The 23,685-nt window shown below is 38.7% G+C and overlaps 1 protein-coding gene across 3 annotated transcripts in view; it reads left to right on the top strand.

The window, feature by feature from the left end:
- The window catches only part of FKBP5 (FKBP prolyl isomerase 5), a 120,244-nt gene that overhangs the window by 73,615 nt on the left and 22,944 nt on the right, over positions 1–23,685 (top strand). For all 3 annotated transcript variants that reach the window (XM_061397974.1, XM_061397975.1, XM_061397976.1), the window contains 2 exons: positions 9,087–9,229; positions 10,176–10,290. In XM_061397974.1, the coding sequence (XP_061253958.1) occupies positions 9,087–9,229; positions 10,176–10,290 (258 nt within the window). The remainder of the gene's footprint in view (positions 1–9,086; positions 9,230–10,175; positions 10,291–23,685) is intronic.

Below are 23,685 nucleotides of genomic sequence, written 5' to 3'. Positions count from 1 at the left end.
AGAAAGCTTTATGACTTTAGATTTGGCAATGATTTCTTGAATAAGACACTAGAAGCAAGGCAGCAAAAGTAAAAAGTACATAAATTGGCTACCTCAGAATTAAAAACTTCTGTGCATCAAAGGATACAGTAATGGAATGGAAAGGCAGCCTAGGGGTTCCCTGGTGGCTCAGTGGTACGGTGTCTGCCTGCCAACACAGGAGATGGAGGTTTGATCCCTGGTATGGGAGGATCCCACAGGCCAGGAGCAACTGAGTCTGTGTGCTACAGCTATTGAGGCTGTGTTCCAGAGCCTGGAAGCCACAACTGCAGAGTCCACATGCTGTAACTACTGAAGCCCACACACCCTAGAGTCCGTGCTCCACAACAAGAGAAGCCACTGTGATGAGGAGTCTGCCCACTGCAACTAGAGAGTACCCCCTCTCACTGCAGCTGGAGAAAAGCTCGCATAGCCATGAAAACCCAGCACAACCAAAAATAAAAAATAAAAGTGAAAAAAATTAAAAACCTATTTTAAAAGGCAGCTTAAAGAATGGAAAGAAATATTTGTGAATCATGTATCTGACAAGGGGTTAATATCTTAAATACGTAAAAGAACTCCTATAATCCAGCAGCTAAAACCCTCAAATAATCTGATTATAAAATGGACAGTGGAGATGGGAGGGAGGTTCAGAAAGGAGGGGATATATGTATACCTGTGGCTGATTCATGTTGAGGTTTGACAGAAAACAACAAAATTCTGTAAAGCAATTATCCTTCAATAAAAATTTTTTAAAAAATGGACTTAAATAGACATTTCCCTAAAGAAGGTATACAAATGGACTAGAAGCATATGGAAAGATGCTCTGCATCACTGAATCATTAGAGAAATACAAGTCAGAACCACAAAAAGATATCACCTCATATCCATCAGGTACTATAAAAAATATTACAAGTGTTGGCATGGTTTTGGAGAAATTGTGCATTGTTGGTGGGAATGTAAAATAGTGTAGCCACTGTGGAAAACGGCATGGGAGTTTCTCAAAGAAAAAGTTAACCTATGATCCAGCAGTTCCACTCCTTGGTATATACCAAAAGAACTGAAAAGAGAGTCCTAAAGAGATATCTGTACACCCACGTTTGTAACATTATTCATTATAGCCGAAAGGCGGAAGCCACCCAAATGTTTGTGGGTGGGTAAACAAAATGCCTTAATGTACTTACAATGGTATATGCGTGCAGTGGAGTATTATTCAACTGAGACAACACTGATAAAACTTGAGGACATCATACTAACTGAAATAATATAGTCACAAATAGCCAAATATTGCATGATCCCACTTACATCTAGAGAAATCGAGAGTAATCAAATTCATAAAACAGAAAGTAGAATGAAATCTTGCCAGAGACTTGGGGCAGGAGGAAATGAGTTTTAGTGAGTGGAGTCCTAGTGTTGCAAGATGAAAAATTCTGGACATTGGTCGCACAACAATTTGACTATACCTAATTGAACTGTACACTTAGTGGTTGAAATGGTCGTTTTTATGTACGTTACCACAATTTAGTCTTTCCCTTTTTTCAACACCCCCCCTCCAGGGTGGTATGCTTATTACAACTGGAACCTACATTGAACCTATAAAATTTGGTTTTGTTTTTTTTTTTAATCAGAAAAAATTATATAATACTCTGCAGAAAGAAGAAAAAAGTACAGTGCATTGTTTTTATACTGAGCTTTAAGTATATATTCTCATTTCATATTTTGTTACTAATAGAATAGGACTGCTGACACTGATAAATTGTACTTGAGGTAGTAAAATTGAAGTCCAGAACAAGTGGGAGAATAAATTGTGTTTTTATATTCTCGGTGTATTATACTTATACTTAAACCCTAAAGAGACCAAAAGATCCCCAAAATCAAGAATCTTAAAAATGTTTTTGCTTTGACCCAGTAAATCTGCTTTTAGGAATCAGTTCTAAGGAAATAGGTAGGAGCTTGCTTAACCAACTCCAGTGTAACTGGTACTCTCCATTCTGCTTGTAAAGATGCTGAGTGATACCCCTTGTTTCCTGTTCTTAGGTGTGGCCCTGCACTCTGCCTCAGCCAGCTGAGAGAGTCATCAGTGTCCTTCAGCCACAGACCGCTAGGAACACAACTGTAGTGAACAGGTTGCATTTATTACTCATATAGCCTGCACACCATGGGAAGCCGGGGCGTCCCAGTAAGAGTGTTTGAAAGGCCTATAGGATCGGGGCTCGTATTAGGTGATTTGGGAAGAGTTTAAGGAAGGGATTTGCTCTGGATTGATATTGTGGAAATGCAGATGATTCTTTGGCTATCTTAGCAGATCTCAGCTAGGAGGAGGGCTGACTGGAGTGAGGCTTGAGCTGTACCTGTAGAGAAGTGGCAGTCACTCCTGTCACCAGGAGAGGGGGATGTTTGGTATTTTGTAGGTTGCACAGGGACCTTGTTTTTTGTCCATGCTCAGACAAAATTTTGAAGTGTTCTTCTTTTGTCTCACTTTTTCATGGTTTCAGAGTAACCCTGTCCGATGCTGATGTTTTGTGAGATTGTTATGTCCAACAGGAGGATAGCATGGCCTAGCTGGGTGCCCTGGGCCCATTTCAGAATCACCAAGGCCGAGCTGTGTTGGGCAGTTTCTAGACATTAGGGCCCACTTTTTTCTTTCTCAGATTCTTTTTAAGTATCCGTTTAAACTTGCTTATATCCAGTATCCTTTTTGTAATCATGCAGTTTCATTAGATAGTATATAAAACACTGAGATTATATAACTTATAGATATAATGAGAAAGGGGAATCATTTCTGTGAAAACTAAGTTGAACATCTTTGGAAAGATTTGTTAAAGTGAATTGCTAAAAGTCTTTTTAAAATGGCTATTGAATTAGGGGTGGGTAAATGCCAGGTGAAATAAGTAGGCCATTCAGAACAAATTTTTACCAGACGGATTCTACATACTATTTCAAGTTCTTCTAGTTCTTACTCCACTTTAAAGATGTCCACATTGTAAATTGCAAGTGCTATACTGTAAGTGTGATTTATATAGTGAAGATGAAATAGGACTCTTATTATACTCAGAGACAAGGCTTTGGCTTTCTAACACAGAATTAGTGAATTAATACACTATGATAGGTTTTAAGTTTAAAAACTTAGGAACCTGGAATGTCAGGTCCATGAATCAAGGCAGATTGGAAGTGGTCAAACAAGAGATGGCAAGAGTGAATGTCGACATTCTAGGAATCAGCAAACTCAAATGGACTGGAATGGGTGAATTTAACTCAGATGACCATTATATCTACTACTGCGGGCAGGAATCCCTCAGAAGAAATGGAGTAGCCATCATGGTCAACAAAAGAGTCTGAAATGCAGTACTTGGATGCAGTCTCAAAAATGACAGAATGATCTCTGTTTGTTTCCAAGGCAAACCATTCAATATCATAGTAATCCAAGTCTATGCCCCAACCAGTAACACTGAGAAGCTGAAGTTGAACAGTTCTGTGAAGACCTACAAGACCTTTTAGAACTAACACCCAAAAAAGATGTCCTTTTCATTATAGGGGACTGGAATGCAAAAGTAGGAAGTCAAGAAACACCCGGAGTAACAGGCAAATTTGGCCTTGGAGTACAGAATGAAGCAGGGCAAAGGCTAATAGAGTTGTGCCAAGAAAATGCACTGGTCATAGCAAACACCCTCTTCCAACAACACAAGAGAAGACTCTACACATGGACATCACCAGATGGTCAACACCGAAATCAGACTGATTATATTCTTTGCAGCCAAAGATAGAGAAGCTCTATACAGTCAACAAGACCAGGAGCTGACTTTGGCTCAGATCATGAACTCCTTATTACCAAATTCAGACTGAAATGGAAGAAAGTAGGGAAAACCACTAGACCATTCAGGTATGACCTAAATCAAATCCCTGATGATTTGATTTAGGTGGAAGTGAGAAATAGATTTAAGGGCCTAGATCTGATAGATAGAGTGCCTGATGAACTATGGACTGAGGTTCGTGACATTGTACAGGAGACAGGGATCAAGACCATCCCCATGGAAAAGAAATGCAAAAAAGCAAAATGGCTGTCTGGGGAAGCCTTACAAATAGCTGTGAAAAGAAGAGAACCAAAAAGCAAAGGAGAAAAGGAAAGATATAAGCATCTGAATGCAGAGTTCCAAAGAATAGCAAGAAGAGATAAGAAAGCCTTCTTCAGCGATCAGTGCAAAGAAATAGAGGAAAACAACAGAAAGGGAAAGACTAGAGATCTCTTCAAGAAAATTAGAGATACCAAGGGAAGATTTCATGCAAAGATGGGCTCAATAAAGGACAGAAATGGTATGGACCTAACAGAAGCAGAAGATATTAAGAAGAGGTGGCAAGAATACACAGAAGAACTGTACAAAAAAGATCTTCACGTCCCAGATAATCATGATGGTGTGATCGCTCACCTAGAACCAGACATCCTGAAATGTGAAGTCAAGTGGGCCTTAGAAAGCATCACTACGAACAAAGCTAGTGGAGGTGATAGAATTCCAGTTGAGCTATTCCAAATCCTGAAAGATGATGCTGTGAAAGTGCTGCACTCAATATGCCAGCAAATTTGGAAAACTCAGCAGTGGCCACAGGACTGGAAAAGGTCCATTTTCATTCCAATCCCAAAGAAAGGCAATGCCAAAGAATACTCAAACTACTGCACAATTGCACTCACCTCACATGCTAGTAAAGTAATGCTCAAAATTCTCCAAGCCAGGCTTCAGCAATATGTGAACCGGGAACTTCCTGATGTTCAAGCTGGTTTTAGAAAACGCAGAGAAACCAGAGATCAAATTGCCAACATCCACTGGATCATGGAAAAGGCAAGAGAGTTCCAGAAAAACATCTATTTCTGCTTTATTGACTATACCAAAACTTTTGACTGTGTGAATCACAATAAACTGTGGGAAATTCTGAAAGAGATGGGAATACCAGACCACCTGACCTGCCTCTTGAGAAATCTGTATGCGGGTCAGGAAGCAACAGTTAGAACTGGACGTGGAACAACAGACTGGTTCCAAATAGGGAAAGGAGTTCGTCAAGGCTGTATATTGTCACCCTGTTTGTTTAACTTCTATGCAGAGTACATCATGAGAAACGCTGGACTGCCAGAAACACAAGCTGGAATCAGGATTGCTGGGAGAAATCTCAATAACCTCAGATATGCAGATGACACCACCCGTATGGCAGAAAGTGAAGAGGAACTAAAGAGCCTCTTGATGAAAGTGAAAGAGGAGAGTGAAAAAGTTGGCTTAAAGCTCAACATTCAGAAAATAAAGATCATGGCATCCGGTCCCATCACTTCATGGGAAATAGATGGGGAAAGTATCAGACTTTATTTTGGGGGGCTCCAAAATCACTGCAGATGGTGACTGCAGCCATGAAATTAAAAGGCACTTACTCCTTGGAAGGAAAGTTATGTCCAACCTAGATAGCATATTCAAAAGCAGAGACATTACTTAGCCAACAAAGGTCCATCTAGTCAAGGCTATGGTTTTTCCTGTGGTCATGTATGGATGTGAGAGTTGGACTGTGAAGAAGGCTGAGCGCCAAAGAACTGATGCTTTTGAACTGTGGTGTTGGAGAAGACTCTTGAGAGTCCCCTGGACTGCAAGGAGATCCAACCAGTCCATTCTGAAGGAGATCAGCCCTGGGATTTCTTTGGAAGGAATGATGCTAAAGCTGAAACTCCAGTCCTTTGGCCACCTCATGGGAAGAGTTGACTCATTGGAAAAGACTCTGATGCTAGGAGGGATTGGGGGCAGGAGGAGAAGGGGACGACAGAGGATGAGATGGCTGGATGGCATCACTGACTCGATGGACTTGAGTCTGAGTGAACTCTGGGAGTTGGTGATGGACAGGGAGGCTGGGCATGCTGCGATTCATGGGGTCTCAAAGAGTCGGACACGACTAAGCGACGAACTGAACTGAAAGTTTAAAAAAAGTTCGACATCATATATATGTTCTTTTTATGATTCTTCACTCAAAGCAACATTTTAAACTAACCTACCACCTTAGTCCTAATGAGTCAGGTGAGAGGCTTTTATAAAGAAATCTAAATGTTTATTAGGGGAGTAATGAAAGTATGGCATATTCAAAAGATGAAATAGCATATAGCTATTAAAAGTCATATTTTCAGATACTGTCTTTTAACAGAAAAAAATGCCCATATAAGTGTAAAGAGTAGGCTACAAAATGAAGTAAACTATGACCAGAATTTTAAGAATGTATATACAAAAATTTAATATGTGTACAAAGTAGACGTACACAATTGGAAGAAAATGAACCAAGAAATTGACATTTTATCCCAGATGCTGAAATTGCCTAGATTTTTTTTTCTTATTGTATTCTCTATGTTTTTATATACATTCCAAGTGTTCTATAATGAGTTTTTGTTTTTTTAAATCGGGGAAGTGCTTTTTATGAAGAGGCCCAAGATGGACAGCTTTAGAACCATATCCATGTTCATATCAGGCTGGCTCTTTGCTCAACGTGTTTCATTCCATATTAAATGTTCCTGAATGAGAAGAAAAGCCAAAGGCACAGACATGATTTATATAGCTTGGGGCTCCTGTGGATTTAATAGCCAGACTGCTGTTTCCAGCTTCTCAGGCCTACCATAGACATCATCTGTGAATTAAGCTTTTGCTGATTGCGCCAATCCCCAGCCCAAGGCAAAAGCCACTCTTTGTGTTCTGTGTTGGTGTTCACCATATCCTTAAAAAAACAAACAGGGCGTGTGTCTTTCTGCTGCAGTAGCCAGACAGTTGCATGCTTCTTAGATGGAAGAAGGGAACAGCCACTTTCAAATTTTTAGAACCTAGGCAGACCTTTGCTCCTCAGTAATTGGCTAAATGTCTTGAACAAATATACAGTAGTACCCCCACAATATGATTTCCTCTTTCCAATAAAAGAGGGTGTAAGGTATTATTGGTCTTAAAATAGCAGAGTTGAGAGTAAAAAAAGTTCTATATGGACCACACTAAAACCAGTCATAGTCTTTGAGGAGCATCAATGACTGTGAAGCAGCCTGTCCACAGCAGACTTTACATTTCTTCTGAAGATTCTAGACTGTTCACTTTGGAACTGTGTGTGGGCATATATATTGATGTAGCCCTTTTGGAAGGGCAGTTGGGCAATATCTATCAAATAGAAAGTGCACATCACTTTTGCACTTCTAGGAATTCGCTCTCCAAATATACTTGCACAAAATAGGCAAACATAAGGGACAAAAATCCTTATTAGAGTACTGTTGACGATAATGTTTCTCAAGAGTAGAGTGACTGGAATATTCTGAAGCCACTGACAGTGAAGTATGTCACTATGTATTTATGATGATGGCGACGACTGTTCTTTATTCAGTGTGTATTATAGCCAGGCGCTTGAATTCTTACAACAACTGTATGGCAAGTACTATTAGTATCTACGCTTTGCAGACAAGGAAACTTGTACAAGGTCACACAGCTAATATGGGCTAGACCTGGTATTCTAATTTATGCAGTCTGGAGTTAAAGCAGGCTGTATTGCTAACTCCTAAAATTCATATCCTCCTATCAGCTGATGAATAAAGATGTGTGTGTGTGTATATATGCATGTATACACACATATAGAAATTATAAACATATATTTATAGCATTTTATAACGTCATATATTTATATATAATTAAAATATATGTATATAATAATCTATATAATGAAAAAGCAGTTCCGACCTGAATGTATAGTATGCTGTCCTTTTGTTTTAAATTTTTTAAAAAGCAATAGTGCACACTGGAAAGATACAAAAAAGAGAATACAACAGTGGCTTCTTATAAGGAGGGAATGAATGACTTTCACTTATATCTTTCTCTCTTAGGTGTTTGTAAAAATAGGCATGTATACCTTACATATACTTTAAAATAAGTATATCTGATATTTTGAAAAGTTGTAATGCCTAAGACTAAGCTGAAGTCATAAGTCACAAATGCCTTGTCCATCTCTACTTACATACCTTAGGGTAGAGTTCCCCTTATTCTAATCATCCTTACTGTAATCCTACCATCAGCTCTCAGTTCAAGATAACAGCTGTCTTCAAAATTTTGCTCTTTCTGGTATTCATTGCTAACCTGGTCTCACTTTGAATACTCAAGTCTTTGACAGAGCACCTCAAATTTGTATATCATCGCTTGAAGTTTTGTACATTTTCTGTTGTTTTCCAGAGGATTTGGGTTAAGTTTCTTCCCTGGTGGTCCAGTGGTTAAGACTTCACCTTCCAGTGCGGGGCGTGAGGGTTTGATCCCTAATCGGGAGCTAAGATCCCACATGCCTGTGGCCAAAAAAGCCAGAACAATAAAACAGAAGCAGTAGTGTAACAAATTCAATAAAGACTTTAGAAATGCTCCATATCCAAAAAAAAAAAAATACAGTTTTACAGTTAAGCAGTAAACTTTTAGTTTCCTGGAAGTAAGCAAAAAAAAAAATTCTGAGTTCTGTAGTTCTTGTGATTTGGCAGAAGAAGACACACATCATTCTGGTTTTTTAGAAAAACAAAAACCACTTTTTTTTTTACTCTAAATTTTGAGGAGAAATCTGTTTCATGGGCCGTTTTATGCAATTTATACTTTTCCAAATGCTTCTTGTTTGTTGTTTTTGTCTACCCAACTAAATTATAAGCTTTCTTAGGACAAATTCCATTTTCTATACTATTTTTATTCCATCTCTGCCTAGAAAACACGCACTTATTCTTACAGTTGAAATTATAAATTAAGCAACAACTGCAGCCCAGCCACATTTCAGAGATTATGTTACCGCCACTTTTCAAAGACTTCGTCTTTGAGCAGTTTAGAATCTGATACCACTTGCATGCTTCTCAGCAGAGAATCTTCTCTGTTCGCTCTCAGGAAAAAAAAAAAATCACGATTTGTTTCTTAGTGTGTAACTTTTACTGAGTTTTTTTGTAGCCCCTGCTTCCTAGCTGAGTAGTACATAGTTTAAGGAATGGGAAATGTGTTTGAATTTTTGTTTTGTGAAAGTCTTAAAATATAGCCTATAGCTTTCAACCACTTTTTCCTTTCTCCTAGGCCAAGTTATCAAGGCATGGGACATTGGGGTGGCTACCATGAAGAAAGGGGAGATCTGTCATTTACTGTGCAAACCAGAATATGCATATGGCTCGGCTGGCAGTCTCCCCAAAATTCCCTCGAATGCAACTCTCTTTTTTGAGGCAAGTATGTGTGTGATGTTGCCTTGTTAGCATCTGCTCTACTACAGTGCTGGCTCCAAAGCGACAGGCAGTGCAACGAGGAGCTAAGCTTGCTATTGAGAATCGGATCCAACTTATTTATTTTGGAGCTTGGCTTCTTGAATTGTTTCCCACAAACCCAAGGGGTGTGTGCCAGTGCTTTCTTAGAAACGTGTCTCTGGCACAAAACGGTCATATCCAAATAAACAAAAGAAACCAGGCTTAGAAATAAAGGTTCTGGTCAGTGGTGTGAGTTGTGACATACTCAGACCTGACCAGAGGACAGGGTGGGAAATGTGGGAGATAAATGTTGAAATACACCTAAACCAAGTTGTAAAGCTATTTTTATGACAGAGGTTTATGACTGTCCCAGATCTCACTTCCTCATTAGAAGCAATAGGTGGTGATAAAATGTTATTCATCCTGTGTTGAGTCACACATATTTGGCCACACTTAATTAAAAAATTAAGAGGGAAAATGCCTGAAACATTGTACCCAGGTAAAATACACCTTTAGTTGGTTGTAGGCCTGATTCATAGGGTTTAGTCTTACATTTTAAGAAGGGAATTCCATGAATCTGGGGTGAAAAAGTGGTGGCCTCTAGAGTTAAACAAAATTGTTTTGGGCCAGAACTGTGTCACTCTGGCGTTTTGCCCACAAGGCAGTTTTCCTAGTATTTCCTGTCTGTCTTTGCAGTGTAGCCCCACAGGATGTGGTCCTAGACATTATCATTACGTGAAGGTTCTTTCCAGGTATTGAAAAGTGCAGTGTTCTTTTTTCCCTACTTTTCCAATAACTGAGAAGCACAGATAAATATAAAACAGAGTTTTGTTTTGTAAAATGAAGGAGAATAGTTGCGCTAGCATTTAAGTATGTTAAATTGAGTTTGTTTGGGCCATTCTCAGCCATATCCCTTTTTCCTTTCTAGATTGAGCTCCTTGATTTCAAAGGAGAGGATTTATTTGAAGATGGGGGCATTATTCGAAGAATCAAACGGAAAGGAGAAGGGTATTCAAACCCAAATGAGGGAGCGACAGTAGAGAGTAAGTACTGCTGTGAGAGGTCCCAGTTATGTGGACGAAATGGAGCTTTCCTTTTTAAAATCTTTAAAAGAATAAATGTACTGAATATTTATCTGTAGAATAGTTTTAAATTCAACATTTATTTAATAAGGACTTCATTTAGTAAATATTCACTCAACCTACATGCGCCAAGAACTGTACTAGGTTCTTCAAACTCTTTAAAAAAGTGAGTAAAAGGTAAGCCCATCCAATAAGGAATTCTTAGTCTGTGGACTCCTTGGTGTGCCAATAGCCATATTAGTTACCTTAAATATTTATTCATTTATTTCTCACAGTAACCTTTTGAGGTATGATTAATTATCCCTAGGCAAGAAAAGTGAGTTCAGAGAAGTTACATAATTTACCCAAGATTACATTTACTAAATAGAGCAGTAGATGGTAATGCCCTTCAGGGCTCTCAAACTCATCTCACAGGCTGTTGTCAGGATAAAAAATGGTTCATCATATTAGAAAGATCAAAACTGGGGATTAATTTATTCTCTTTGGTGTCAGGAGACCTGGGTTCAAGTTCTGCTTCGTCATTTATAGAATGACCTGAAGCTGTTACATTTTTTTGTTTTATTTGCTAAATAGGGTGTAAGAATAGGATGAGGACCAGGGTAGTGGAGCACCCTTCCCCCTCCCAGAGGGAGGTGTGCACATATCAGGCGCCACTGTGTACACCACTTGTCACTGTGCCCTCCAGTCGGCACCTGCTCCTCTCTTCAGTGCACAGTGCATGCTGGAGGACAAGAACCTTTCTTCATCTTTTTGTTTCCAGCGTCACTTACAGAGCCTTACACACATTTGGTGTTCAGCAAATGCTTTCTGCATGGATAAATGTTTGTAAGATGCCATTTACTAAGCCAAAGTACTTCAAAAAAGACAGTTGTGAGAAAGCATAAAGAAATACACCCGTTAAAATTAAAAAAAAAAAAAAATCAAGGGAATTCTCTGGCGGTCCAGTGGTTGGGACTTAGCACTTTCACTGCCATGGCCTGGGGTTCAATCCCTGGTCAGGGAACTAAAGATCCTACAAGCTGTGTGGTGCAGCCAAAAAAAGTTGTTTTTTTAAATCAGTAAGGGATTAGTCTTCAAAATTTATAAACACTTTGATCCTTAACAGCATTAAAACACACGGCCCTCTCAAAAAATGGGCAGAAAACCTAAATAGACATTTCTCCAACAAGGAGATACAGATGGCTCACAGGCACATGAAGAGATGTCCAACGTTGCTAGTTATTAGAGCAGTACAAATCCAAGCCTCAATGAGATAGCACCTTACACTGGTCAGAATGGCCATCATAAAAAATTCACAAACAACAGATGCTGGAGAGGGTGTGGAGAGAAGGGAACCTTCCTACACCGTTGCTGGGAATGTAAATTGGTATAACCACTATGGAGAACAGTATGGAGATCCTTAAAAAACGAAAAATAGAGCTACCATATGACCCTGCAGTCCCACTCCTGGGCATATACCCAGAGGAAAGCATGATCTGAAAGGATCTGTGCACCCCAGTATTGATTGCAGCACTGTTTGCAATAGCCAGGACATGGAAACAACCTAAATGTGTGTCGACAGAGGAATGGATACAGAAGCTGTGGTGCATATAGAGCATGGAATATTACTTAGCCATCAAAAAGAGTGAAACAGTGCCATTTGCAGCAACGTGTGCAGACCTGGAGAGTGTCCTACTGAGTGGAGTATGGCATCCCTTACATGTGGGATCTAAAAAGAAATGATACAGCTAACTTATTTGCAAAACAGAAACAAGACCAACTTACGGTTCCAGGAGGAAGGGATAGTTAGGGACTTTGGGAAGGTCGTGTACACACTACTATATTCAAAACGGATAAACAACAAGGACCTGTTGTATAGCACATAGAACTCTCTTCAGTGTTATGTGCCAGCCCAGATGGGAGTGGGGTTTGGGGGAGAATGGTTACATGTATATGTACGGGCCGAGTCCCTTTGCTGTTCATCTGAAACTACCACAACTTGTTAATTGGCTATACCCCAATACCAAATAAAAAGTTTAAAATTTGAAAAATAAAGGTTTCATTTGAAATAGCATAATGAACTAGAATATCTAGGAATATATGTGACAAAAAATATGTAGGAAGTCCCTTACAGGGAAATTATAAACTATTGAAAGACTAAACTAAATGGATTGTGTGCCCCAAAAAAGAAATACACACATTAAAAAAATCAAGTCACTAAACAAGGATGGCAACAGGAATGAGAGTTCGTTTTTAAAATGTAAACTAGAATAGTTGATTCCCTCATCTTTAATGTTGCATATTGAACCACAACATTATTTTACCTTCTGTTTTGAACCCATTTTTCATTTTCACAGGTCTGGTAAATTAGTTCAAATTTCGCTTTTGTTTAAGTTGGAAACAGTTATAAATAGTATTGTTGTCCTATTGTAGTTAAAGTGTTCAGATAGTTATCATTCTTGGTAAGTTTAGAATAGATGAAGAAGAGCTCAGATGTATAACGTTGGAGAAGCATCTAGACTAGGAGCTGAGAGAGAGGGTTCAGACTGTGGCCAGCTCTAACTGGATGTTGCCTCTCTAGCTTTAGCTTCTTTCGTGTACAGTGACACAAGGGAAGCTGTCTTGATTGCTAAGGTCCTACTAGCCCTAAAAATTCTATGACCAAATTCTAAATGTTTATGAAAGTTATAGAAATAATAGGAAATTCTCTTCAGTATATTAATAAGCATTTAGAAATCTTGTCTATAACATTTTTAAAATTTTTATTATGAAAATTTTCAAACATACAAAGTAAAGGATTTTTCACCTACGCTACAGTGACTTCCCTAACTCAGCAATTTATGTTTTAAAACTGGAGGTTTTTGTCAACTAAATTAAAAGGAAAAACTTTTCCCAGTTATAGGCAATACCACAAAGCTACCACTGCTAAATTAAATCAAATCTTGCTTTTGGTAATATTTTCAATGGGAGTCATTTTTTTTAATGTTTCACTGAAATAATTTTTAACTTTCAGAAAAGTTGCAAAACTAGTACAGAGAATTTCCTCTTAGCTTCCCCTTTACTTAACCACAGTACATTAGCAAAATCAGGAAATTAACATGGATTCAGTGCTATTAACCATTCTGCACATCTTAACTTTAATGTCACCAGTTGCCATGTCGATGTCCTTTTCCAGCACACCATCAAATTCAGCATCCAACATTGTAATTTAGTTGTCTCCTTCAATCTGTGACAGTTTATCATCTTTCTTGTTTTTCATGACTTTAACACTTTTGAAGATAACTGGCCAATTATTGTAGAATATCCCTTAATTTGGGTTTGTCTGATGTTTTCCCCTGATCAGATTGAGGATACACATATTTGGAAAAATACCACATAAGTGATGTTGTGCCCTTCTCAGTTACCAGGAGGTGCATGACATTGGTGTCTCACTGCTGGGGATATTAACTTGGATCACTTGGTTAAGGTGGGGTCTATGTTTTTCCACTATAAAGTTACTGTTTTTCTGTCCATAATTATGAAGTATCTCATTGGGAGGGAAATATTAGGAAACTATGGGAATAACCTCTTTTACATCACACCTTCACACACTAACTTTAGCACCCTTGAATGAACGGTTTTTGTATGCAACAGTTATTACTGTGGTATATAATTTGCCTAATGGTGACTTTTCTATTTCCACTGTTTCTTCTACATTTAGTTAGAATTCTGCTGTAAGGAAGAACTGCCTCTTCTCCCCTGTTTGTTTATTCACTTGTTTATTTACACCAGTATTGACCCATGGATATTGTTTTATTCTGTAGGTTATTGTTCATTAGTATTCTTGTTGCTCAGATTGTCCTAGATTTGGAGATTGAAAATTCCTTCAGCTTGACTCCTTTGTCCTTTCAACACTGTTTCTTGAGCACATGCTTGCTTTGGACACCACTGGATGCTCAGGGTTTATTTGGTTAATTTTCCTGCCCCAGGTGTAGAATCAGCCATTTCCCCAAGGAGCTCTGATTCCTTTTCCTGGAGAATGGTATTTAGAAATGAAGATCTGGGTGCTAGGTATACTCAAGCTATGGAATGTTATTGCTTCTAAGGGGTCCAGGAAACACATGTACTTCAATGTGCATCTGTACATATCTATGTATACTTCTGTATTAGTATGTGAATATGTATTAACTCATTATTGACTAGAAACATATTAATACATTTTCTGTCACCTGAACTTTATTGACCAGAGACTTTTCAAGATTTATTTATAAATTGCTGGCCACAGGTGTTAGTTTCTGCTGAAATTCCCTGGTCAATAATACGTTAAAAACTATGGGTACGTACTGACACTTTCAGTTTCACCCCATCACAGATTTGTTTTAGCCTTCTCTCTGCTTCTTTGAAACTGCTTTCTCCTACAGTGAGAAACCTGGCTCTCATTATCCACAGTATATTTATTTATTTGCTTAATCATAGTATACACAGAAAGCAGTTTCAGAATTGCTAACCGATACCCCTCCAATATTCTTGCCTGGGAAATCCAATGGACAGAAGGGCCTGGAGGGCTACAGTCCATCGGGTCGCAAAGAGTCGGACATGAATGAGTGACTGAATGCACACACACACACGCACACCACCCCCCCCACCCCGCCCCCGTGAAAAGCAGATTTCCTAAGTAGGATGTGTCTTGAAAGTAGTTCCTTTTGTCCTGAGCCTGTCATACACTGAAAATACTACTCTTCAACTTAGGTTAGTTCTCTCATTTTCATTCCCTTCGTTGTGGTTATGTTACTCACTTGTAATACAGTTAAGTTCATCTGTTATGTTTGCCTTCCATTGGAGTTCCCCTCACACTCTGGTTGGTTTTAATTATTTGTTTTTGGGGTATATGAAACATTACCATGATTCTAGATGATATAAAAAGATACACTCAGAAGTGTTATCCCCCTCATCCTACTAACCTGTCCCCATTACCTCATTATTTCCATTCTGTTCCTAAATTTCTCCCTCTTATAGGTAGCCAGTCTCATTAATTCTTGGTTTATTCTTGTATTTTTTGGCAGAAATGAGCAGATATATTAATTTTTTCTTATAATCCCTTTTTGCATGAAGGATAATATTCTATCTTATTCTATCTAATATTCTATCAATATTCTATATTGATATATATTATATATTGTATAATATATTGATAGAATAGTAGAGATCAATGAGTTCAGTTCAGTTGCTCAGTCGTGTCCGACTCTTTGCAACCCCATGAATCACAGCACGCCAGGGCTCCCTGTCCATCACCAACTCCTGGAGTTCACTCAAACTCACGTACATCGAGTCGGTGATGCCATCCAGCCATCTCATCCTCTGTCGTCCCCTTTTCCTCCTGCCCCCAATCCCTCCCAGCATCAGAGTCTTTTCCAATGAGTCAACTCTTCGCATGAGGTGGCCAAAGGACTGGAGTTTCAGCTTTAGCATCATTCCTTCCAAAGAACACTCAAGACTGATCTCCTTTAGAATGGACTGGTTGGATCTCCTTGCAGTCCAAGGGACTCTCAAGAGTCTTCTCCAACACCACAGTTCAAAAGTATCAATTCTTCGGCGCTCAGCTTTCTTCACAACCCAACTCTCACATCCATACATGACCACTGGAAAAACCATAGCCTTGACTAGATGGACCTTTGTTGGCAAAGTAATATCTCTGCTTTTCAATATGCTATCTAGATTGGTCATAACTTTCCTTCCAAGGAGTAAGCATCTTTTAATTTCATGGCTGTAGTCACCATCTGCAGTGATTTTGGAACCCAGAAAAATAAAGTCTGCCACTGTTTCCCCATCTATTTGCCACGATATATATCTATATAGAGAGAGAGATAGATAGATATCTATGTATTAGATGTGTATTATTATCTATATTATCTATAATATATATCTACATATTGATATCTAATATTCTATCAACATGCTATATTGATATATAATATTCCATATAGAATTCTTTCTATTCTAATATATTCTGTGAATAGAATTTTTGATATATTGGAATAATCTTTTATATAATTTTATTCTTTTCTGTCTCTAAATAATATTAAGAAAAGGCAATGACTAATTTTTTTGTCTCTCTTGTTAGTTTGTATTTTCCTGGGGAATTTTAGAGTAAATGGTTTATTCTTTTTTATCCCAGAAGCCCTTTTGGGTTTTCTGGAACAAATCAATTTTATAAAAATTTGTTGTATTGTCAGTTGTCAAGGTTAAGGTGTTCCGCTCTCCCTCTGTGAAACCTATATGAAGCTCTTTGCAACTCTGTGTGGGAGGAGAACAGAAGGTTGACTCAGAAGTGGTCCCTGTCAGAAACCAAGATCACCTTGTTCCTTTTAAAGTCTTCTCAGTCTTGTCTTGACTGATGTGCCTTTTTTGCAGCATCACTATAGACTATTCAAAACCAAGTAGAAATCCTAGAACTAAGGCCAGTTGTGAAAGAAAAACTACAGACAGTGATCATCCATTATAATGTGTCATTATAGATATACAAGAGGGACTGAGTTTCCTGTCGTTTCTGTATAAAGGTACAATGAATAGTCAGGGGAAAGGGCCCACAGGCTTCAGAAGTGATAGACACGAATTTTGAATCTCAGAATCACTATTTGATATTTTTATGACTTTAGACAAGTTACTTAATCACCTTGAGCATCCATCTTTCTCATCTGTAAAATGAGAAGAATAATTTTTTTACCCCCACAGATTGTGACAGTTAAGAAAGGTGCCTAGAATGTGGCAGACACTTAATTTCTTTATCTTCTATATTATGTTTATATCATATGTTTTGCTGTCTTTAAATAGATTTAAGGAAATAAACCCTAGACTTCTCTTTCCCTTATACTCTCCAGCCAATCCATTAGTAAATCGTTTTCCTCTACCAGGTTTGATCTGGAACCCATAATCAGTTTGTCTTTGGTAACAGTCTTTAAAATAATTATATACCTTCTTAGTAATCTTACCTAAATCATATTTCTCCAGGATTTTTGTTGGTTGGTTTTTTGAAGAACAAAGTTATGGATGGAATCAAAAGGCTTATATTGAATTGTGATCTTTTGCTTCCTTTTAATGGTTTCTTTGTGGAAGACAGAATTGCACATTAATTTGACAGAACTTAATCTTTCTCAAAGAAATTGTGATATTTTACTCCCTCTGTCAGGATCCTAATGGTTGCAAATCAATAGATCCTGTTCCAGTGTGTGTTTTTATGTCAGTTAAGATGACCATCTTGTAATTTTTATGCAATGTTGTCCTTTTTCCATTAAAGAAAAGTTACTGTGTTCTAAGGTCCTCTAATTGACATTATCATGATGACTGATACTTTAGTCATCATACTTTAGTTTCATTGCCAGTAGTGGCTACATTGTTACTTTTAAGCTTTGTTTTCTTAGAAAAACCAATTGACTGACATGCAACTCTGAAGAGCTACCAGCTCCTCTTCCCCCACCTCCCATTTCTCACCTCTTCTGATTTGTTAACTTTGTGCTTGGAGTAGGTACATCAAAATGCTCTGAGTTAAACTAACTCTTACCTCACAGTACTTTCAACCACATCTGAATGCAAAGAGTACAGACAGTCGGCAGTATTTTCAAATGTGGAAATTTCAACAGAGTGATCTACAGGGAGTTGAGTTGTTGGGAGTACCCTTCCCCCTCACCTTTCCCTCCACGAATCCCACTGAAATGAGAGTTGGGGAAGGGAAGGGGATAGACGGAGAATGATTTCAAAAAAGAGGAAGAAATCTATGTTAGTGGTAGAAAACAGGAAAACTTCAAGAAGTATGTCAAAAATTATGAAGAATTTCTGGAATATGTAGATAAAATTGGACTGATGGAAACTAGACTCAGGAAACCCAACCCACAACAGGTGTAAAGACCTCTGCAGAGCTACATACTGTTCTTTTCCATAGACTTGGGCAGAACTCCAAGCTTGGTTAGCTGGTACAAGGGAGCCAAAGCAGGCTATGGGGCAATCATAAGGGTTGTTATAAAACAGTATGGAACAGCTGGGCCAGCAAGCTGCTTATGTAGCAAGTTCTCAACTTTGGCTGAATTTAGAATTACCTGAGGAGCTTTTAAAATCCTGATGCCCAGGTCTCAGTCCAGACCAGTTAAATAAGAATATTAGATCTCAAAGGATGGAACTCCAGGCATAAGGATTTTTTTTTTTTCATATAATACAAGTTGTATAATTGGGTCAGTGACTTAACATGTAATTTTATTTCATGATACATAAATATTAATCAAACACCCAGGAATCAGACAGATGTTAAGCAGCTAGACGAATTCTCTAAGGAGGTTATGAGCAGCGACTTCCCCAGCAGTCCTGTGGTTATGACTCCGTGGTTCCAATGCAGGAAGCATGGGTTCGATCCCCAGTCAGGAACTAAGATTCCACACTTGGTGTGTGGTGTGGCAAAAAAGAGGTTACAAGCTGAGTTTCTTAGAATTAACTGCTGTTTATGAGAAAAAAAATCAGATTTCTAGACCAAAACAGATTGTAATTTAAGAGGACTGGGATGGGGTCTAGAAATCTGCAAATTTTTTTAAAAAAACTCTCCAAGGGATTCTACTTTGCAGCCAGGGATTCAGAATTACTACTGTAGGGCTTGGCTGTGACTTTTGCTCCCAGACTAAAGTCAGTAAGGCTAGATTTCTGAAATAAAATAGGGATCTGCCTCGGAAGACTCCATGTGTTAGGACTTGGACTGCAGAATAAGAACATAAAGTACCTTTGAACTTTGAAAACAGATTTGAAGGGGGAAAAAGTGAAAGAGCAACTCTGCCCAACAGTAAATAAGCTGAAGTGTCTTGTTCCTGAAGTAAAACTTTCTCCTACGTCACCAGTGGAAAAAGGTGTCCCCAGCCTTCCTGTGCACATCATCTCAGCACATAGTAAATGCTCAAAAAATATCTGTGGACTCTTCACCCAGAGATCCCCATGATCAGCCCACCCTTCTTGGGAAAAGGCTTACCTAATCCAAGAGCTTAGAAAAGCTGTGCCAGCTAACTAAACTCACTTGATCTTTCTGAATCCTTCCTTTATAATATGGCCAAATAATACAGAATCCTCAGCAGATTCTGAAACAGAAACACTCAGATAGACTTGTCTAAGTATTCAAAATACTAATACAAAATACTAAGAAATAGAAGAGAACTTTCGAAATACTAATTACTATCTTCAGAGATATTTAAAACAGGATATTGAATTCATGACTCAAGATCAGCTTCTCTGAAAATGAAGAAGATAAGAAAGTATCTGTAAATTAAGAATGTGATTATCAAAACTGGAATACCAAGGAAGGATTGAAAAGCAAAATGGACAGTCTCAGAATCCTGAATTAGTGATACAAAAGATGGTAAAGAATATCTCAGAACACAGAGAAAAAAACCCAAAGAGATGAAAAATTAATCAAGGATAGGTAATATGTATCTTCCTAGAGGAAGAGAGAAGAATCTTAAGATTGAAAGGACCAGTTGATAGTGGCACAGGAGTGCATTTTCACCTACATACATCCTGATGAAATTCCTCCCTCCCTCTTTCTTTTTTCTTTTCTTTTCTTTCAGTTGAAGTATAATAGACTTAAAATATTGGTTTCAGATTGGGTTGGCCAAAAAGTTCATTCAGCAAGCTGATACTGAATGAACTTTTTGGCCAACCCAATACATTAACAAAATGATCACTATGGCAAGTGTAGTTACCATCTGTCATCATATAGGGTTATCACAGTATTACTGACTGTATTCCCTATGCTGTGCATTATATCCCTGACATTTATTTTCTAACAAAGTTTGTACCTCTTTATCTTCCTCATCTATTTCACTTATCCCCACTCCCCTCTGGCATCCCTGTTGATTTCTGTATCTGTGATTCTGCTTCTGTTTTGTTACACTTGTTTATTTGCTTTGTTTTTTAGTTTTCACATGTACATGAAATGAGATGGTATTTGTCTTTTTCTGACTTACTTTACTTAGCATAAATACGACGTCCATCCATGTTGTCATAAGTGGCAAGATTTCATTCTTTTTATGGCTGAGTATATCTGCTGAAATTTCTTAATTCCATTACTTAAAATTTTGCATGCTTCCAAAACTGTGCAAAGGACTAAGAATCAGAATGACCTTGTGAAACTACATACGAAAAGACGTTTTAAGCATTGTCTATGAGTATTTTGAACCTAAAATTCTATCTCCAGCCAAATTCCCACTTAACTATAAGAACAAAATTAACTATTGGGAGTATGCAGACTTGTGCCCTTTTGGGGGGTGGGGGGGAAATAGGATATACTAAAACGTCACAAAAGATAAAGCCAAGAAGTGAAGACTCAGCCATAAGAAACATCAGTGAGCATAAAAGTAATTTCCATACCAGGACAGCTGAAGTTGGGATCCCTGAAATGGTAGGACTAATGTTAAAAATAGTAATTGTTTAACAGTCTGGGTCATTTTAACAAAATGAGATGCAGATGGGAAATGAAGGAAAATGAGAGGAAGGAAATTGGCTAAAATGATTTTCTTACTCAGATTCTGCCGATTAGTTCAGTTCATTTCAATCGTATCCAACTCTTCGCGACCCCATGGACTGCAGCATGCCCCTGTCCATCACCAACTCCCGGAGCTTGCTCAAACTCATGTCCATCAAGTCACTGATGCCACCCAACCATCTCATCTTCTTTTGTCCTCTTCTCCTCCTGCCTTCAATCTTTCCCAGCATCAGGGTCTTTTCAAATGAGTCAGTTCTTCACATCAGGTGGCCAGAGTATTGGAGTTTCAGCTTCAGCATCAGTCCTTCCAATGAACACCCAGGACTGATTCCTTTAGGATTGACGGGTTTGATCTCCTTGCAGTCCAGGGACTTTCAAGAGTCTTCTCCAACACCACAGTTCAAAAGCATCAATTCTTCAGTGCTCAGCTTTCTTTACAGTCCAGCTCTCACACCACAGCTTTGACTAGATGGGCCTTTGTCAGCAGTGTAATGTCTTTTTAATATGCTGTCTGGGTTGGTCAGAGCTTTTCTTCCAAGGAGCAAGCCTCTCTCAATTTCATGGCTGCAGTCATCATCTGCAGTGATTTTGAAGCCCCCAAAAATAAAGTCTCTCACTGTTTCCACTGTTTCCCCATCTATTTGCCATGAAGTAATGGGACTGGACGCCATAATGTTAGTTTTTTGAATGCTGAGTTTTAAGCCATCTTTTCTACTCTCTTCTTTCACTTTCATCAAGAGGCTCTTAAGTTCCTCTTCACTTTCTGCCGTAAGGGTGGTATCATCTGCATATCTGAGGTTATTGATATTTCTCCCGGCAGTCTTGATTCCAGCTTGTGCTTCATCCAGCCTGGCATTTCACATGATGTACTCTGCATATAAGTTAAATGAGCAGGGTGACAATATACAGCCTTCCCAATTTGGAACCAGTCCGTTGTTCCATGTCTGGTGCGAACTCTTGACCTGCATACAAGTTTCTCAGGAGGAGGTTGAAATTAGTTCACATTGATAAATATGTGTGTGTGTGTGTTAAATGATTTGTTCAAAATTTAATCTTAGGTGCCAATAAGAATAGTATGTAGAACTTCCAAACCACCAGCATGAAGTGGGGAAGTAAAGGAACAAGGAAAATTTGACTGAACTAGTAAAGGTAATAAAGGAAAAATAACAAGAAAACATTATATAGGAAATAAAAAATAAGATGGTAGGAATAAAATCCATCAAAGTCACCTATTACAAAAAATATGAATGAGGTAAAGTCACCTATTAAAGGCAGAAATTCTCACGAGGTTAACACAAAGATGACAACAAAATATAGGTATGTGTTCCTTATAAATAATACATATGTTCTTTATAAATAGCACCAAAAACCAAAGTGAAAGAAAGTGAAGTCATGCAGTCATGTCCAACTCTTTTGTGACCCCGTGTTCTCCAGGCAAGAATACTGGAGTGGGTTGCCATTTCCTTCTCCAGGGAATCTTCCCGACCCAGGGATTGAATCCGGGTCTCCCGCATTGGAGGCAGACGCTTTAACCTCTGAGCCACCAGGGAAGCCAAAAACCAAAATGGTCCAAAAATTGAAAATAGAGGAAGGATTTAATGTATGCCCATGTTGAAATCTGATAGAGCTATCATCATTAAATGCAGATCAAAATTACAACAAAGAATCACCTCACACCAGTCAGAATGTCAGTTATTAAAATCTATAGACAATAAGTGCTGGAGAGGATGTAGAGAAAAGGGGACCCTCTTGCATGTTGGTGGGAATATAAACTAATACGGCCACTATGAAGAACAGTATAGAGGTTCCTTAAAAAGCTAGGAATGGAACTACTACCATATGACTCAACAGTCCCATTGCTGGGCATATACCCTGAGAAAACCATAACTGAAAGAGCCACACGGACCCCAGTGTTCACTGCAGAGCTTTTCACGATAGCTAGGACATGGAAGCAACTTAGATGTCCATCGACAGACGAATGGATACAGAAATGTGGTACATATATACAATGGAATATTACTCAGCCATAAAAAAACACATTTGAGTCAGTCCTAATGAGGTAGATGAACCTAGAGCTTATTGTTCATCCACCTAGAGCCTGTTGTACAGAGAGGTAAGTCTGAAAGAGAAAGACATGTTGTATATTAACACATGTGTGTGGAATCTAGAAAGATGGTGCTGATGAACCTATTTGCAGGGCAGCAGTGGAGACGCAGACAGAACAGACTTGCAGATGCAGCGGGCCAAGAAGAGGGTGGGACGAACGGAGAGGGAAGCATGGAAACCTGTGTATTACCATATGTAAACTAGCCAGTGGGAATCTGTGTGACACAGGGAGCTCAACCCAGTGCTCTGTGACAACCTGGTGGGGTGGGGTGGGGTGGGAGCTGGGAGGGAGTTTCAAGAGGGAGGGGACATGTGTATACCTGTGGCTGATTTATGTTGATAATATGGCACAAACCAGCACAATACTGTAATTATCCCCCAATTAAAAATTCTTTAAAAAAAGAAATCTGATAGAACTATGAGGGTTTTTCTGGTTTTGTTTTTCACATGCTTTAATGCCCTAGCAAATTTTGTCCAGTAAGAGAGAGCAGTTCTTGAAACCATTTTATTAGATATTTTCACAAAATAATGTTGTATGGTACCTGGGTCTAGAGCTTCCCTGGTAGCTCAGCTGGTAAAGAATCCGCCTTCAATGTAGGAGACCTCGGTTCAATTCCTGGGTTGGGAAGATCCCCTGGAGAAGGGATAGGCTACCCACTGCAGTATTCTTGGGCTTCCCTGGTGGCTTAGATGGTAAAGAATCCTGCAATGCAGGAGACCTGGGTTGGGAAGATCCGCTGGAGGGCATGGCAACCCACTCCAGTATTCTTGACTGGAGAATC

This window comes from Bos javanicus, chromosome 23 (assembly GCF_032452875.1).
Source record: "Bos javanicus breed banteng chromosome 23, ARS-OSU_banteng_1.0, whole genome shotgun sequence".
NCBI lineage: Eukaryota > Metazoa > Chordata > Mammalia > Artiodactyla > Bovidae > Bos > Bos javanicus.
The sequence above is the reverse complement of the archived record's forward strand: the minus strand, read 5'-3'. Positions and strand labels throughout refer to the sequence as shown.